Raw genomic sequence first — 18,432 nt, 5'->3', positions numbered from 1 at the left:
ATCTTGCACTCTATTGATTTTAATACCTATAGGCCAATAGACATAGTTAATACTAATATATTTCAAAACTTAATTCACACATCATAAAACCCCCTCTCTTTTAGACTGACCTAGTGTGTTTCACCATGATCTCTGAATGGATTGCCCAAACATTTTGATGATGCAGCTATGTAGTAATCTTGAAAACTGTCTAGGTTGTACTACGTTCTGCACCACATACCTACAGGTGTAACTACGTCACAAGTGTTGACAGGACCACACCTCCTAGTGTGAGTCAAAGCAAAAGAGTGTGTGTATGTGGGGCATGTCTTTGAGTTATTTTTGATAAGAGGTAAACTTGCAAGTCAGAAGAGAAGTAACATGAGGAAATATCATGTTTGTTGTTTGCCTTGTCAGGGCTTTTCCTGGCGCAACACAAGGCCAAGATTGTACCTTAAGACCAGGAAGCCACAGCATGCAAATATTATGGGCATATTCTGTTGATGACATGCAGGAATTTAAGGCTGTTCTGTTTTTTGGAAAACAATGTTACACTATTTATGAAAACCCAAACAGTATATCAGTCATTCCTCCCACTCAGTCTCCCTCTCCTGTGTCTGCCTCTCCCTCTCTCTCTCTGACAGATTTAAACCAGAGAGGGCCCATGGAGCAACCTGGTCCTGCCTCAGATGCGCACATGATGGAAGGATCTGAGGCTGAATCTATTTCAGAGGGATCACCCCCGCTGAATCAGCTTCACAACAGCACATCTAATGTAGAACAGGAGGAGCAGATCTCCGACAGCGGCGCAGATGAGACAGAGAAGTGCAGTCAGGCAAAGGATGAAGTGCAGCTTGACAGTGAATTAATCAAGACTACAACAGATGTTCAGATGGACACAAAGACGGAGCTAGATGCTCAAACATACAATCAGGAACAGGTAGAGGGGAGTGAGCTGGCTGCTGATAACGGTTGTGATAGCAGTACAGTTTCCATTGAAGAAGGAAAACCTCCTTTTAGTCTTTCAAATGAGGCAGGTGGCGCTTCGGTGGCCCCAGTCACCACTTTAGATGATGTGGTAGAAAGCTCTCCTGCTGTTCTTGAAGGAGCAATAGAAACCTTATTGACTTTTGATGAAGTGAAGGATTCTGATCCCACCGCTCAAAACAGCAATGAGCAGCCATTAGTCTTGGTTACAAATTGTTACACAGAGCCCCCACCTGCTGATGACAGCGGATTAGTTAAGAGCCTGTCATCCTCCTCTGTCCAAAAGGCTTCCAAAAACTCACCCACCGACTCCACAACCACCTCCGGGATCTCTAACGGCCCCTCTACTCCCAGTTCCGACACCGTCAGCTCCTCGCTCGCTTCCAGCCCTCAAACCAGTGCCAACACCTCAGCCCCCTCGCATTCCTCATCAAGCCCGTACGACACAGATTGCAGCCGAAAGCTTATTTCCCAGATCCAGCGCTCGCTGTCGCAGGAGTCGCTGCTGGATGAGCTGGAGTCGGAGCTGTTGGCGTGTCAGCTGCCTGAGGGTGAGAGCGAAGGCGAGAGGAAAGGCAACCCACCTGTCAATGGACTCCCCGCAGACCAGGAGGGCTGCATGGTGGTGTTCGAGAAGTGTGTCCAATACAAGTACGCACAACAGGAAAAAGCTATTCAGAGGTAAACGACTATGTTGTGTCTTAAAATCGCTGAACTAATGATGCCAGTTATTAGATTATAGATTATTAGAAGTGTCTGCTGCTGAGAGCAGATAATGATGTTGTAGGCCACCTTCTTCACATTAGTGCAGCACTTAGCTTCCACTGTAATGGGCCAGATTAGTAAGAGATTAACCTACTTGCTAATAGCTATTGTTTTTTTCTCTCACTTTACTTGTATGAAATCTGTCTTGATTAAGCTGGCTCAGGAGGAAATTAGTTTTAAGCCCTTTTTGCTGTAATGAAACTAGACTTTTTGGATGAATTACGTAGAGGGCAGCCTGCATATTTTCCTGTCCAGCCCTATATTTCGGCCTTAATAACAATAGTCTAAATTCTTCAGTACTTTGTATGGACTTGACCTGAATTAGTATTGTGTGTGTGTGTGTGTATAGGTTGCTCGAGGAGAACAAGAGACATCAGGAGCTGATTCTGGGTATCTGTTCAGAAAAAGACACCATGAAGGAAGAGCTGAAAAAGAGGGCAGAGACAGAAAAGCAGCACATGGCCACCATTAAAAAGGTTGGTTTCATTTTCTTATGGCCTCTCCATGCTCAGGTTATTAATTATCACACGTGGAATCGACTGGTTTATGATGTTGTCTGTGTCCCGTGGTCTGTAACGCGTTTATAATCTAATCTGATGAACTGTGTTCATCATTACAGCAGCACGTCTCTGCGAGCTATTTTTAATAGATTTTCAAGAACAATGGAAGCCTATCCACCTTATGTTTCCCATCAGCAAGGAAGCGCTCCACTGCAGTGTTTTGTCTGACATCCTGTCCTTTCCTGGATCTTGATTTCTGCTAATTGTGATCATAAGACACCTGCGTTTTTGTCTTTTTTTTTTCATGTTTGCTATATAATGTTCGGTTGTTGGGGGCCGTCACAGCTTAACGGAAGGAGAGACACAGCAACCTCAAAAGTTGATAAAACTCTGATCACTTATTAGATGATTGCTTTTGACCATCGCTAAATCGGCTTCTCATTTTATTATCTGTGAATATGTAGATGCCTGCTTGTAGTTGTTTTTTCTTTTTCTTTTGGTTGAGTACTGGCGTTCAAAAATGTTTGTTGATACAATATCCGCGTCAAAAATACAAAAATTGCACCCTCCACATCAATTTGCTTTTAATTGAGTAAAACAACAACAGCTATTGGATAGGTAATATGATGGATTATTGTTCAATGTTGAAATGATGACATTCAGGAAAAAAATGGAGGGGAAAAACATTGAGAACCGGTTATATCTCCATTAAAAGTTAAAGTTTGGCTTCTGCCGACTGTTGTACAATTAGAGGACAATCCAGAGGACAAACAGTGTTTAGCAGCACAGGTCACAGTGACAATCCAATTCAATTAAATCTGAAGGCTAGCCCCATATAGCTTGTAATTAAAGAAGTCAAACAAAGCAGCCTGGTGGGAAGAAGGAAAGGACACCGAGTCCTGATTACAAGCATTCAACAGACCACATGTGCATCAAAGGCTGTATTCATTTGTGTGAATTCTGTGCCTTTTTTTAAATATTGTCTTGTGTCTTTTTTGTGTGTGTGTGTGTGTGTGTGTGCGTCTCCTACCCTTTCATTTACAACACTTACATCTAGCTACATCTATTACAAACATAATTACAGCTCTATTCATTGGGCTGGGTATAGCATCACTGTTGCCATAGGAGGAACAGTAATTGATTCATGCTGTCGAGGAAGTGGCATTTGTTTAAGCATTGTGCAAGCAATGGAAGAGTGTAGGAGGGATTTTGTGGCATACACCCAATGTATGCGTATGAGCCTTTTTATTTTTTTTTCCAACCTTTAGATTTGGATTGGTAATTAAATGTCTATTATTAATGCCCATGTTTTTCCAGAAATTTATTTTTAAAAAAAAGTATAGTTTCCTTCCTCTTCCTCTGCTGTCTCAATTTATTTTGCCTCCAACATTTTGTGTGTCAAGTGTCATCCTGTGTAGCAGGTTAGCCCAGGTGTGGCCCAGGCGTAGATGTCGCCCAACAAGTTGCTCACCTTGTGTGTGTTTTTGTGTCTCTCTTTTTTTGTTTTGTGTGTCTGCAGTTGGAGGGCAGGGTGGAGGAGCTGCTGAAAGAACTGAAGGAGTCTAGGGACAAACTGATTCATCAGGACCAGGCTGCTAAGGCTGCCCTCCAGCAGATGCAGAAGGAAATGACCTACCGGCTTGAACAGGTATAACTGTGGGGCCCAGATACACTCTGACTCCTTGATCAGCTGGTCACATAATACTTCTGCCACTGTTTGCCCCTATTTTGCATGTCCGGCTAGTGCTGCTACTATACCTCTATTATGCTGAACTAAGGCTAAAGAGTTTTCCACTTAGCTTGCAATGATTTCACTTTTAAAAAATGAACAAAATGCCAATTGAAATCTTTATTTGCTCAGGATCCCTTACATATCTTCACAGTCAAATGTGTAAAAAAGATAAAATAACAGCCGTAGCTACTTGGCAGAGGCTACAGTGAAGATGAGAAAGGAGCTTAACGAAATGCAAATGCACAAAACCTTTTTAGGGATAGTTCAGTGTTTTTTACCTCCAGGTGAAATGAGTTAATCACTGGTAGTGTTACTGATATATGTATTGATGACATGAGCTCAGGCTACAGTTCCTGTGCTCAGAGATACTCTTGTGAGCCAGCGGCTTGTCAGAGAGAGAAATGAACAGCGGCAAATTGCGACAGTTAATGAAAACATTTCAAACCACAACACAGCACTCGGCTCTCAAAAGCTTTCCATCACCCGTCGCGCAAACAACAGAAATGAAGTGTATTTGTATAAATCGCACATTTATGGGAAAGTGGATTTCTGTCTGGAAGACTGTAAAGATGGTGCGTTCTCTTGAGCTGTTTTGTATGCTGTGTGGTGGTTTAATATGTTGACAGACCGCAGCCTGTGATATCTCTGTCTACAGTATCTGTATAGTATGTGTAGACTGAGTTCAAACTTACACTATACATTAACATCACTGCCTGCGAGTAGCTCAAACCACCTTGCATAAAAAAAAGTCTGAACTACTAATCTAACACACTCGTTAAATCACTGTGACAATCCACAACAAGAATTACAGTTGCCCACAGCTGCTTCATTATTTGTGCCGCATACTGTATCGCACATATCATCCCGACGTTTGGACAAAACTAGCAGCGGAGCGGTCAAGGTCTTTGCTCGCAAAACTCTTGTTATTGCAGATTTAATCACTTGTTAAGCGAATAGTGGAGGCAAGCATATTTTTTCATCCAGTAGTTTGCACACCTGGTTGAAAATGTGTCGGGCACTTTTGCTCTTGACAGTTTTGTCACACCTCACAATTTTTAATTTCACTGTTCAGTGAGCAACATGAGATAGATTTTGCACTCAGTCGGCTCTCCCCTTCTATCAGTCCTAGCTTGTATTAAGATGGTGACCCAGTCCTAATCAGCTGATGCCCCAAAGGCTTGAAACAGTTGGTCATATTATGGACTAGAAGCTTTATGCCACCTAACTGATCATTTTTTCCTTTTTTTTTAACGTATTGCTTTTTTAAAAAAAAAAAAAAAAGCACATTGTGACCCCTGGTGAATAAAATGTGACTCACAAAGGCACAAACAGCATCTCGTTTGGACACTGTCTACCTTTTTCCTCTTGCTCTCCTGAAACACCGGCTTGTTAGAGCGAACAGTGCACACTGGGAATTGGAGCATAACGCGGTTATCTGACAAACTGAGAAATGGCACATGAGAGCATCTCGTTGGCATGAGGAATGAACACACAAGTGTTAGACCAGTGGGGAAAGCAGTGAGTGAACTACCAGGTCGAGAATGAGGTGTCGGTGCAGCAGGTATACCGGCTACTGGTTTTGAGAAGGACTGGGCTGATCAAGGATGCCGATGTAACTACACGAGCCTCGTCATTGGTAATATGATCCCTTTTAAAATGTCTTTTTTTTCCATGTGGTGGCAGTAGTATTTAGTCTGCAATGCTTTTAGCAGTAAGTCTTGACATTTTTGGATTTCTATCAGACATTAAGAAAGACTGGCAGCATTACTGACCTTGCACTAAATAATTAAGTAATAATACACCACATTATTGCACTGAACGGTGAAATAAGGAAGCTGAATGTCTGCCCTATTTGTAAATGTTTGACAAGCTGTAAATCAGCAGTTTTGCCTTCTATTCACAACGCAATCCGAGACCTTCCATCCATCTTCCACCACTTACGTTTGCAGTTGCAGCAGGAAAAGCAGCTCATAAATACTTCTCCCCAGCCATCTCATTATAGAGATTCCTGAGGAAAACAACAATTTCTTAAAATCTCAGATCCAACAATACAAGCAGCTTAGTGGCTAAAGTGTGGGGGGGATGGATACAAACCTATCTCATGATATAAACCACCCTCCCAGGTCAACAAGAAGTGTGACGAGGCACGCCAAGAGAAGGAGGCCATGGTGATGAAATACGTGCGGGGGGAGAAGGAGGCCCTCGACCTGAGGCGGGATAAGGAGAGTTTGGAGAAGAGGCTGAGGGAGGCTACCAAGGAGGTGGACCGCCAGGCCCTCCGAGGGAACCAGCTGGCCCAGGAGAAAGGCCGGCTGCAGCAGCTTTATGATGCTAAGGTGATTATTGTCTCAAAGTGCGGCTGTGTTGTAACATTGTCATTTTGAAAACCGTTAACATTAGGAAATAAAAACTCAGCTAAACTTACATTAGCTGGATTTAATCAGCATTTAGATGTATCCATTTCAACTTGGTTTATGTGGTATTGAATATAGCATCATTTGCCACTAGAGACATTGAAAACGTTCATTAGTTTGTCATTAACTTACAAACTTTACAACGAAAATTACTTTCGATGTAACGAACACTGGAAACTCTCACTGACATTGTGCCCCACATGAAACCCTCATCCAGTCATCTGGATATCATTCCGGCTAAATTCTTCAGAGAACTGATGGGAGAAATAGGCCTTAGTCTGCTCCAAATTTAAAACACCCCCCCTTTGCTCTGGATGTGTCCCAGATTATTTTAAAATAACCTGTATTCAACCACTGATAAAAGCACCAGACCTTGATTCATCAGTTTTTAAAATTTTTTCAACCAATCTCAAAATTACCCTACATTTCCAAAATTCTTGAGAAACTGATTTTAGAACAACTTCTGGAAACGCTTAATAACAACAGCATTTTTGAGAAATTTCTATCTGGATTTTGCGAGCTACATAGCACCAGATCAGCTCTTCTAAGGGTTACAAATGACACATTAATGGCTTCAGACTCTGGACGCTGCTCTGGTCTGGTGCTGCATTGACCTTAGCGCAGCATCCGACACCATCAATCACACTACACTAATTAATAGACTTAAGGATTGGGTGGGCATTTCTGGAACAGCCTCGGAGTAGTTCTCCTCCTGTCTGTCAAATAGAAAATTTTATGTCTCAGTTGATTTATTCATCTCTTCAACTGCACAGACAACGTGCAGCATCCCTCAAGGATCAATGCAACACTCCGAAAGCAACAAGCTGGCAACGTTTCAGAGCTACTTAGCTGATGTGAGAGACTGGATGTCACAAAACTTTTTGCAGTTAAACTCTAACAAAACAGAGGTGCTTATCATCAAGCCCTAAGCACCTCCGTGATCAAGTCCAGACGCTGCTCGGTCCCCTTATCCTGAATATTAAGAACACTGCTAAGAACCTGGGTCTTATCTTCAACAGTGAGCTAAGCTTTGAGCAAAACACAAAAAAAAACTGGTACAATCATGTTCCTACCAACTCTTCTTTGATCTTTCCAAGATCAGAGCAATGTTATCTCTTAGCAATGCAGAGAAAATTATTCATGCTTTCATTTCCTCACGCCTGGACTATTGTAACGCCTTGTTTACCTGCCTCAGTGGTCCGAGCTGTAGCTCAGCTTCAGACTGTGCGGGACTGAAGCCAAACACTCTTCTCACATCACCACACTTTAAGCTTCTTTGCACTGATTCCCAATATCTTTTAGAATCCATTTTAAAATCATGACTTACAAGGCTTTACATGCCAAGTCTTAACTCCTTACTGTCCAAAAAGGCCTCTTAGATCTGTTGGGTTAGGCCTGCCAGCTGTTCCAGAGTCCAGGTTAAGGTCAAAGGGTGATTTTTCCTGTACAGGCACTTCAGCTTAGGAACAGTCTTCCAGTTAGTATTCGATCTGCTGACACTGTCTCTGCTTTCAAATCCTGTCTTAAGACACATTTTTACAGAGTTGACTTTTTCACCTGACAGCTAGTCTTAGTCTTGTTTCCATTATACAGCCCTGATGTGCTGATTTTAAGTTAATTTTAATAATAAATACATGTCTTTTATACGGTCTTTTAATCGTATGCTTGTGTTTTACTGTTCTTGTGTTTTTCTTTTTTATATTTATAACATACACAGATTTAATCTTGCTAGTGTTTTGTTACTTTGGTTTGAGTCTTATCTCAGCTGTGCGTCTGAACGTGTGTGTGTTTTGTGTGAATGTTGTGAAATCAGCAGGGGCGAAACATCAGCCATGACAAGCTGTTAAGTATCTCGTAATCCTTGAACAAGAGCAGTAATATTTTCTCTAATATTCTCTCTCTACAGCTGTGTTGTATGTGTGAGTGCATGTTATTTTACTTTCTGAGTAGATCATTTTGCAAAACACATTTAACAGCTAAACAACTGTACCGTTTTAAATGTATAAACTTGTTATAACAGGTTAGTGAATCACATCTGTCTTGTCTTCTCAGGAAGGGGAGGTCAGTAGGTTTACTCGAGAGGTGGAAAAGTTGAAGGAAGAGATCAACTCGCATCTTATCAAGGTCAAATGGGCTCAGAACAAGCTTAAGAGTGAGGCGGATGCCCACAAGGTAAGTGCAATATATATATAAAGATTTTGTCTTAAACTTATTTTAGTCAAATCTTTTCTTAATAAAGCAGTTGTGTTGAGATTAAGCAGACATTTCTTTCAATAGAACAGGATCAAACAACATTACCTGTATCATTTTTAAATGACGTATATAAATTTTAGGTTAATGTTGTTTTTCTTCATTTAGTCTAGAAAACATCCTTGTGCCCGCTAAGTATTTCCAGTAAACAAATGACATCCCCTTCAGTCATTTTTATTTGCAGCTGCCTCATAAAAAAAAAAAAGATTAGATGTGTCTTTTGATTCAGGGGCTAAATGAAATGGGGTGCAAATGCCACAGTAATGATCCTGCGAGGAAATCATTATTAACATTGTAGCTATTTTTGAAAATGTCTATTACAAAGTAATGGTTTTATTTTTAACTGCCCCCAAGCAAATACACGGAGAAACGGAGGGGAAAAAAGCAACAACTCAGTAGTTTCTCAAGCCCACAGGAACCATTTTTGGTTTGATTTGTGTGGCTGATGTGTGTATAAATCAATCTGTCCATACACGTGTGTGTGTACACAGTATATATATATATATACTGGGTATATCTGCCAGAACTCACAAAGAGCAAACCTGTAACAATCAATCGTTATGGCTTTCCAGTGGCTTTGCTCTGAAGTGATATGCCCTTTTTATTTCACATATATTTTAAACTCACAAAAGCATATCTATGTGCAGGAGACTAAAGACAAGCTGAGGGAGACCACGTCCAAATTGGCCCAGGCCAAAGAAGAGACTGAGCAGATCCGCAAGAACTGCCAGGACATGATCCGAACATACCAGGTCTGTGATATTTATCACATAGACGTATTAGTTTGACCAAGAATGTGAGCAAATTTGAAGTATCTGTCCTAGAAACACAGTGTATGTTCGAGTTTGTGTGCATGACATGGATGTAGATGTAGATTCATGTGTATTTTGGAGATGTAACAACTTGAGAGTCTTTGTTCATTTAGTCTACTCCCATATCAACCAACCTATTGGTCAAAAAAGTGCATTTATCAAATCTGTTTAGTCAGTGACAGATGATAAAATGTTTAGCTTTATCATATACTATACTCTCATATAAATGGTCTGTTTGCATGTAAATTTTTTTAAACAGAATACGAAATGATGCTACTCGATGAGGAAAATCTAATCCTAGGAACGGTAGTTTTCATTTATACCTTAGGATGGTGGCAAAGAGCTGCCGGAGTTTTCTCTCTGTGGTGGGAAGATTAGTCTGAGTTGCTGTATTTTTTCACCAGCAGTGTGTTATTACAATGTGAACAATGCCAGCATAAAACAAGATCTAAAAATGTAAAAGATAAGCTATCTTATTGTAGGTGTAGAAATAAGTAGTTGCTTCCTTTCTCCCATGTCTGATCTTTTAAAAATCTTTCTTTCTACTAAGCTAGTATTCTCTTCATCAGTCCCTCTATTTTGTTTTTTTTTTCTCCCTCGCTCTGCTTCTTCCTCTTGTTTTTAAATCGGTAACCTTTCTGTCCTCCAGGAATCGGAGGAGCTCAAGTCCAATGAACTGGATGCTAAACTGAGAGAGACCAAAGGAGAGCTGGAGAAACACAAGCAGGAACAAACAGACCAATTAGAGGTGACACAGCTTCGCACACAGAGACACATGTATACTCATGAATTCAACCACTTGCTCTCTCATACAGCGCCCACTTTGGCCGACCATTTTTAATAATGGACCAAACTGAAGCTAAGGCAAAAATAACATTTGTAGATTATATGTTTGCTTCATGTCTGCAGAAATACTTGTCTGTGAATTTTGTTTCTATTTTAATCTACGTGACAGACCATTACATATACAAAATGATCAGTTATGCAGGTTTGCCATTAATTCTGCAATGCCTGGCCATTATTCAGTCTGTTATTGATGGGCTCAATGCCAGCTGTTGAAGTAAAAATGTTTATTTTCAGCTGTTTTCATCAGTTTGAGAGGTGAAATTGCCTTAACTAGGAATGAGTAACAAACTGGCACATAAGCTCTGCATGCATGCAAGCACAGACATGGACTCAATCCAAACACAATGGCCTGTTTTTCCTCCTCTGCCCCATTCTAAGGGGAATCACACTTTAAAAATAAATGGCCTAGAAACATGTATTTGCTGATTAGAAATCAATATGAAGTTGCTCGTTTGAACAACAACCCAGTGAGCATCACCCATGTCTTGCCGTCACTCCACAGTCTTGTTGGTTCATCCAGGGTGTTTACAAGCCTTTCAGATGTCTTAAAATGTTTAAAATTTCACAAATATATGACCTTTTTAAAAGTTGTCTTAAATGCAAAGGATTTGAATTTAGAGTTAACTTAATTACCATTACAACTAACGTTGTTAGGAATTTCCTCTGGTGAGCTTGTTCAACACAATATACTAATAATACTACTATGTTGAAATTAGTAATAATTTCAACCTAAATATTTTATCTTATTAAATCTTATAAAATTTGATTGCCCATAAAACAGACAGCCTAACGTTTACCTCTGTGCTGAAGCTGATACACTTACCTTCATAGACACAAACCAATACTTGTATTTTTTACCTTATTCATAAAAAGTAAACATTTATATCTAGTTAAAATCAGTCCATCTTAACAGATTATTAGCATAAGTGAAGTTCCCATTTTTAAAAATACAGCAACCTGGAATTAGCTATGTTCCACCTGTTGACTGACACCATCACATTTTTATCCAAAAATCTCATATTTAGACATAAAAACTCATATTTTAACTTAACTAGGTCTGTTATGTCAGATTTCCTGTTATCCAATTAAAATTTCCAATGGTTATATACAGTACATTGCTGATCAATATCTGATACTTTTGTTTGTAGGACAGTTTTTATCATGTAGTACCTCCATTCTGGCCCTGCTGATGAGTAAATTGGTCCAAGCCTACGTTAGTTTCTGTGATGTGTGTCGTGCTCAAGCGGTGACGCAGCTCAGTTATGAATAATGTAAACTAAACAGTTGAGTTTCCATTACTGTTTGGGTTTTAACATTGAAATGAGATGGGAAGGGATAAATGAATGGGGGGGGAGATGTATTTGCTGCCATCTCCATTACCCACATGTTGTCTTGGATACCTAATAGCTTCTTGGAAAAGTTGACTAGCACTGGTACCATTAATGTGCTTAATGAGTGCATAACAAAATTAATTTAATGAATGCAACACTCAGATTGCCCAGAAATGTATTTGCAATTAAATGATGCAAATGTAAGATTTTTCTTTCATTTCTCTGTTTTCATTAAGTGTGATTGAGGTTCAAGTTGAAGTTTAAAACCACTGAACTGAATTGGTAATTTACTGTATATTAACTGTCATCACAATCAGCATTGGCAGTGAAGGACCCTTTTTAGCATTAGATATCCTTTTACAAGTAGGATTCAGAAGTTGAGAGACAGAAACCCCTTTTATGAGTAGACTCAAAGTAGAAACTATAGATTAATATCTAATTTATACCTTAATGCATCCGGCAGGTCCACCGAGTAAAGGCCAAAGAGCTGGAGGACCTGAAGAGGAGTTACAAAGAGGGCATGGATGAGCTCAATACTCTACGCACCAAGGTTTGACATAACGCTCAGTGTTTTAACATCTGTGTGTGTACGTGATATCCACTCCTCATTAGCGGAATGAGTTTGTGTTGCGTTTTGCTCCGTAGTTAAAGTGTCTGGAGGACGAGCGTCCACGCTGGGAGGACGAACTGTCAAAGTACAGAGAGATCATCAACAGGCAGAAAGCTGAGATTGGTCGCCAGAGAGAAAAGCTGGAAGAGATCACTGCACTCCAGGATCAGCAAGAACGGTAGAAACGCACACACACTCGCACTACTTACATTAAAAGCTCAAGCACAGACGCACTGCAGCAGTAAGCGTAATGGTATACACTAACACATGCTGAAGAGCAAAATTAATGATACGCATGGGATCAGTATCTAAAGGAAATGACTAATGGACTGTAAATTTGCGCTTTCACGCATATTAACAAAGGCTTTTTTTGTACTTTGTTCTAATGTGTTGCTGTAAATCACTGAATGGAAAACAAGACATGATGACCTCATCATTTAGTGCTGTTATCAGAAGATAGAGAAAAGTGTAAAACAAATTAAGTGACACTTTAACAAGATATTTACTACATAAATAAGTGACATTTGTAATTTCCTTCAAGCAAGTGTGCTGCAGTGTGAGCACAGCCTTCGCTGCCTGTAAATGTCAACATTCACTGGCAGAAAGTCTCAGTAAAACTCACTGTAATGTAATAACCAGACGCTAATGTGAGACATTAGATCGGCATGTTTATTATTATTGACGTTATTATGAATTTCAGCATCACTGGTCTGAAATCATAGTCCTATATCCTGTCTTCCAGAAATGTTGAGTGTACTGAAAGCTCCAGAAGTTGTTACTTTTTCTTGTAAACTTTTCTGATGCTTTACAATGAATGAATACAGCAAATTCATTCTGCGGGCTACAGTGAACTATTTTGGGCTGTTCCAATCCCAGTCTTTTTTTGGAAAGGTAATATAAGTTGGAAATAGTTGTCATGATCAAATATCATAATTAGCTGCACTGTGAAGTCGTATAAGCAAAATATACACGTGTATTTTAAAATGACTGATTGCATTTGTCAGAAAAAGGAATACAATACATATATCTCAGATGTACAGTGGGATCTTGTTACTAAACTTCAGTAGGAAAGACAAGATGTTTAAGGAAATAAAAACAAAATGATTGTTATCATTTTAAGTACTGAATGGAAGTATAATTTCAGTGATATGAGCAAACTTTCAGGAGTATTTAGGTCTCGACAAGCTAATTCCTCAAGATGATGTAAGAGGTGTCGTATTCTTAAAAAAGTCCAGCCGTGCATGCCATACTGTAGGTTAACTTACAGGCCCGTTTCCATCTTGACTTATGCACCTGTACTGCCATTCAGGCATAGTTGGTTTGATAGTCCTATCAAACCAACTATGCCTGAATGGCAGATGATAGGACTGCACAGGTTGTAATATAGTTCATGTCTCTTTTTTATTTTTTTTATGTACCTTATCAGAGCGTTCAAAGATAGGCCAAGGACAGATATAGCACACGGAGCAGAAAGGGACTCGGGTCCCTCTGTGGGTGTACGGCTCTGTCGGCCATGTGCAGATGACTTGATAGAGAAACTTCTACTTTTCCACTTATTGAAATGCTGCTGTGTGTGTGTGCCAGAGTGCCATAAGTGGGTGGCGCCAACCCAAATTGATTTATGCAAAAAGCAAACTTTACTTTTTTTGCAGTATTTCTGAGTGTCACTCAGGGAGTTTTTCCAACGCCCCCCCCCCCGCACCAACATTTTTTAGCTGTTTGGCAAGAGCAAATAATTTGATGCCACCGATTTTGGTGCAGTGACAACTTCACTACCAGTGAGGATTGTGACCTTCATCCTGACACATGATGGCTGATTTTTTGACAGTTAATTTGGAGATTAGAATCAAACTGTTATTAGTCATTTCAGCAAGCCTTTAACTTCAGTGTCTATGCAAAAGATTTGACTCATTTGAATGAATAATCCATTACATATAATTGAAATAAGATTGAAATCTAACATGTCATATTTCATGTCATATCATCCCTAATAGTATGCATTGCACACACACACACAGTGGAAAATTCACAGTGATATTAATTTCATTTAAGCTTCTCTCTTTCTATATATATATATTTATTTTTTTTTTCCATGCAGCGACAAACAAGAGATCACATCTCTTCGTGAGGAAGTGGACGGCTTGACCAACCAGATGGCTGACCTCCACCGTGACGTACAAGGCAGCAGGGAGCGTGAGGCCGAGTTATTGGGCTTCACTGAAAAACTGAGCAGCAAGAACGCTCAGCTCCAGTCGGAGAGCAACGCGCTGCAGTCTCAGCTGGATCAGCTGTCCAGTAGCTTCACAGAGCTCCAAGCAAGGCTGGAGGAGACGAACAGGCTGCTAGATGATAAGGTCAGGAACTTGGGAGCATACAGAGTGAAATGTAGAAGTGATGCACGACTGAATGTTACTGTGTTGTAATAGCTAAATTGAATTTGCTAAAACCCCTGTCTCGCTGAAAGCCTTCACAAAAGTCAGGTTTTTAAGATATGGTGATTGTAATTTCTGTTGTCAGTCTCCATTTAAAGATATTTTTTAATCTTTTTTTTAATTACATCTCACATAGGAACAGATGTACTAGAGAGTGAGTGAGTCGTCCTTTGACATTGTCATAAGAGATGAGTTTTCTGACTTTAGAACACACATTGTGCCTGAATAGTGATATTATCTGGTGTGACATTCAGGAAGAAATCTCTGTGTATTTTGTTTTTTGGAACAAGCCACCATTGTCACTATATCGTACCATCATTCATGACTGTTATTGCATTATTCCTAACATTTTTCTTCTGTCTCTATTACTCCTGCAGTCACGACAGCTGAAACGGGAAGAAGTGCTGAGGCAGCAGGAGGTGCAGGGCCTGCAGGAGGAGCGGACAGCGCTGCAGACAGAAGTGGCCCAACTGAAAACGCGAGTAGAAGAGCTGAGAGATGAGCTGGTGACTCAGAAAAGGAAACAAGCTGCCAACATCAAGGACCTGACGAAACAGCTAACTCAGGGTTAGGAAACAACCTAACAATATATTTCTACACAGTGGCGGCATCATGCAGCTAACCTATTATGGTCCAACTCAATGTGACTATGTCATAAACAGACAAGGAGGACTCCTGTTAAACCTGGTGACAGAATATAGTGAAGATTTAAGAACCACTGATTCTTTTTAACTGTCAGTGCAGACACACAGTCATTTTAAAAGTGTCAGATTTTTAAGAAAAGCAGATGCAGAATTACTAGAAATTGGATTTTATTTCAGTTTATTTCGTTTTTTTTTTTATTTTGCGAGGAATCAAAAGGAGTTTTATTAACGCTCAGCCTTGCCAAAGCGGCCATTGTGTTCATGTTATTCATATTCAGATATAGTTTTAGTTATATGTCACAAGTCAAAGTAACAGATTTCTTTTTTCACATCATCTAATTTTAGGCAGAACACAGACTAAATCAGGCGGTGTGGCGAAAATGCTAGTCCTCCCATTCGTTTGAATGTGGGTAGTGAGTTTAGGCTGCGGGGGTTTTGGCTGCACTGGCCTGTGGTGAGAAAGTTGATCCAACTTTTGGAGAAACGCAACCTGACGTCACGCTGCGGTGGCCAATCACAGCAAGAGACAGATGTTGGATGTAAACTGCAACTTGACTGGTTGGCGGAGGCATACAACTTGCAAAGCAGTATTTCTAGTTAACTTTAATATAAAATGGCTGAGCTGAGAGACTTTACAGGCTTTAGTGTCAGGTCATACTTGCAGATAAAGAGAGAATACAGGGTGATTAGAGGTAAGGGAGATGGGAGTGTACAGATGGGTGCTGTGCTTAGAGAGCTAATGTTCCCCTCATGCGGGGATTATAAAGAACTTGCTTCTCCTACTTGGTTCTCCGGGCACACACGGTTACCTTAAGGCGTGAACTTCAGTGCAATTATCTTTTATGCACAAGCTTTTCAAGAAGCTGGCATGTGGGACGGACAGGACATTTTCCTTAGGAGAGCCTGTGATCATTCATCAAAGTTTCATTCAGACTTTATGACTACTGTGTAGTAATTTGGAAGCCTTTGTAAGGTTTGCTGAGCATGCACTCCTCCTCAAAACCAACCTGCATCACTTTAATTCAGATTCCTCAGACTCAATCACTGAGTTCAGTCAAGTAATAATGTTTAGCTCTGACTTTGCATTTGCTTCCGTTTGGGCATCTGCTTCTATTAATTTGTAAGACTTCATACACGGTTCACTTGGCTGTTTTTAAGTTATTATTCCAATCATTTTAGTCTGTTATTTTGTTCACACAAGGCTGGTGTTTAAATAACTAGTTGAGGAATCAGTAAGTTGATCTAGAGAAAATTAATTTAATTTGAAAATCCTGTTTAAGTTGATCATCAAGTGAAAATATCATATAATTCCTCATTACAGCCTCATAAATGCAAAGATTTGCTTGCTTGTCTTTATTTAATACATTGGAACTGAATATTTGGTCTTTATTTTACTGTTGGTCAAACAAGCAGTAACAAATTTGCAGTTACAAGAGCATAAAGCTCAGAAAAATGTGACTTTTTTGTAAACAATATGCTCAATTCAGCTACTTTTGTAATAATAATAATAATAATAAACTTTATTTATATAACATACAAGAAATGCAGCTCAAAGTGCTTTTTCACATGGGACAGAATGCCATAATTAATATAACATAAGATGGAAAATAAAACCCACTGAATAATAATAATGATAATAAAGTTAAAAATAGAATAAATAGAATGCAGAAAATCAAGCAAAATACAACATTTTTAAAGAAGTGCAGCAGTGCGAAGCAAAGTAGAAAAAATAATTTATGGCTGTATTAGGAAAGTTGCAGCTAGTTAAAAACTAAAGTGAAGAAATAAGTTTTTAGCTTTTTAAAAAGAAAAATATCTAGCTTCCCTGATATCTATTGGTAGTGCGTTCCATAGCTTTGGGGCATAATTGACAAAGACTACATGCCTGATTTTTTTCGACTCTTGCTGGGAATCTCAAATATACCAGCAGCAGATGATTGCAGTGTTCTTGAAGGCAAATAGTTAACAAGGGAGTAAGCAATGTAGCTTGGTCCTAGTCCATTAAGGGCTTTATAAGGAGGAGGACCATAAAATCAATTCTAAATGTAACAGGAAGCCAGTGCAGAGCAGCTAAAACTGGACTAATGTGTTCTCTCCTCTTGGTTCTGGTTAATAGCCGAGCTGCAGAGTTTTGAATGAACTGAAGTCTCTCAGTGGTTTCTTATCAGGAGGCCAGTAATAAGTGTATTACAGTTATCAAGTCGGCTTGAAATTAAGGCATGGATCAGTTTTTCTGCATCTTTTTGATTTAGAAATGGTTGTACTTTAGCTATGTTTCTAGGGTGGAAAAGTTATGTTTTCACCACCTTGTTAATGTGGGACTTGAAGCTTAGATCTGAATCTAAGATAACACCAAGACTTATAACCTCAGATTTAATCCAGGGAGTTAATTTCCCCAGATTATTAAACAGCATTTTCTTTTAGGGCTGATTAGTAAGATTTCAGTTTTGTCCTTCTTTAACTTTAAGAAATTATTGTTCATCCATTTATTTATTGCCAAAAGACAGATAGTAATGGGGTTTACAGCTGCAGCATCATTTGGTTCAGCAGAAATGTACAGTAGTGTGTCATTCACATAACTGTGTTCTCTAATGATGTCTCCAAGTTGCAGCATGTATAGTGAGAATAATAATGGGCCAAGGCAGCTTCCTTGTGGAACCCCAAAGCATGTTTCTCCGACACGACATGATGTCCAAGACTAACGTAAAATTTTCTGTCTTTGATGTATGTTTTGAACCAGTTTTACACACAGTCAGAATTATATTATTATATTATATATTATTTATTATAATATTCTAGAGTTTTCAGCATTCTTTGTATTAATCTTGAAAAACGAATCCTTTCTTGCCAGACGTATTGCTTTGTTTTAGGCAGTCATGGCTTCTTTGATTATTACAGTGAACTGTGAGCCTAGTTTTCCTCCATTGTCTTTCAGCTTCCTGACAGATTCTCTTAATCTCATTAACAATAGTTAGAAATGTCAACAATCAATTTGTCAGGGCAGGTATCGTAACTTTCTGTTTTTTACTTTTTCTTCTTCCACAGCCCGTAAGAGACTGGAGCAGGTTGAGAATGGAGGCTGCGACCGGGATGTCAGCAGTATGGGGAGTCGGTCCAGTTCCTCAGGTAC

At 39.5% G+C, this 18,432-nt stretch overlaps 1 protein-coding gene across 2 annotated transcripts in view; it reads left to right on the top strand.

Moving 5' to 3' along the window:
- The window catches only part of ccdc186 (coiled-coil domain-containing protein 186), a 34,297-nt gene that overhangs the window by 1,200 nt on the left and 14,665 nt on the right, over positions 1-18,432 (top strand). For both annotated transcript variants that reach the window (XM_067575613.1, XM_067575614.1), the window contains exons 2-13: positions 624-1,647; positions 2,081-2,207; positions 3,751-3,879; positions 6,087-6,299; positions 8,430-8,549; positions 9,275-9,379; positions 10,089-10,187; positions 12,080-12,166; positions 12,262-12,404; positions 14,325-14,580; positions 15,036-15,225; positions 18,348-18,428. In XM_067575613.1, the coding sequence (XP_067431714.1) occupies positions 644-1,647; positions 2,081-2,207; positions 3,751-3,879; positions 6,087-6,299; positions 8,430-8,549; positions 9,275-9,379; positions 10,089-10,187; positions 12,080-12,166; positions 12,262-12,404; positions 14,325-14,580; positions 15,036-15,225; positions 18,348-18,428 (2,554 nt within the window). In that variant the 5' untranslated portion in view covers positions 624-643. The remainder of the gene's footprint in view (positions 1-623; positions 1,648-2,080; positions 2,208-3,750; positions 3,880-6,086; positions 6,300-8,429; positions 8,550-9,274; positions 9,380-10,088; positions 10,188-12,079; positions 12,167-12,261; positions 12,405-14,324; positions 14,581-15,035; positions 15,226-18,347; positions 18,429-18,432) is intronic.

Source organism: Thunnus thynnus, chromosome 20 (genome assembly GCF_963924715.1).
Source record: "Thunnus thynnus chromosome 20, fThuThy2.1, whole genome shotgun sequence".
In the NCBI taxonomy this organism is placed as follows: Eukaryota; Metazoa; Chordata; class Actinopteri; order Scombriformes; family Scombridae; genus Thunnus; species Thunnus thynnus.
The sequence above is the reverse complement of the archived record's forward strand: the minus strand, read 5'-3'. Positions and strand labels throughout refer to the sequence as shown.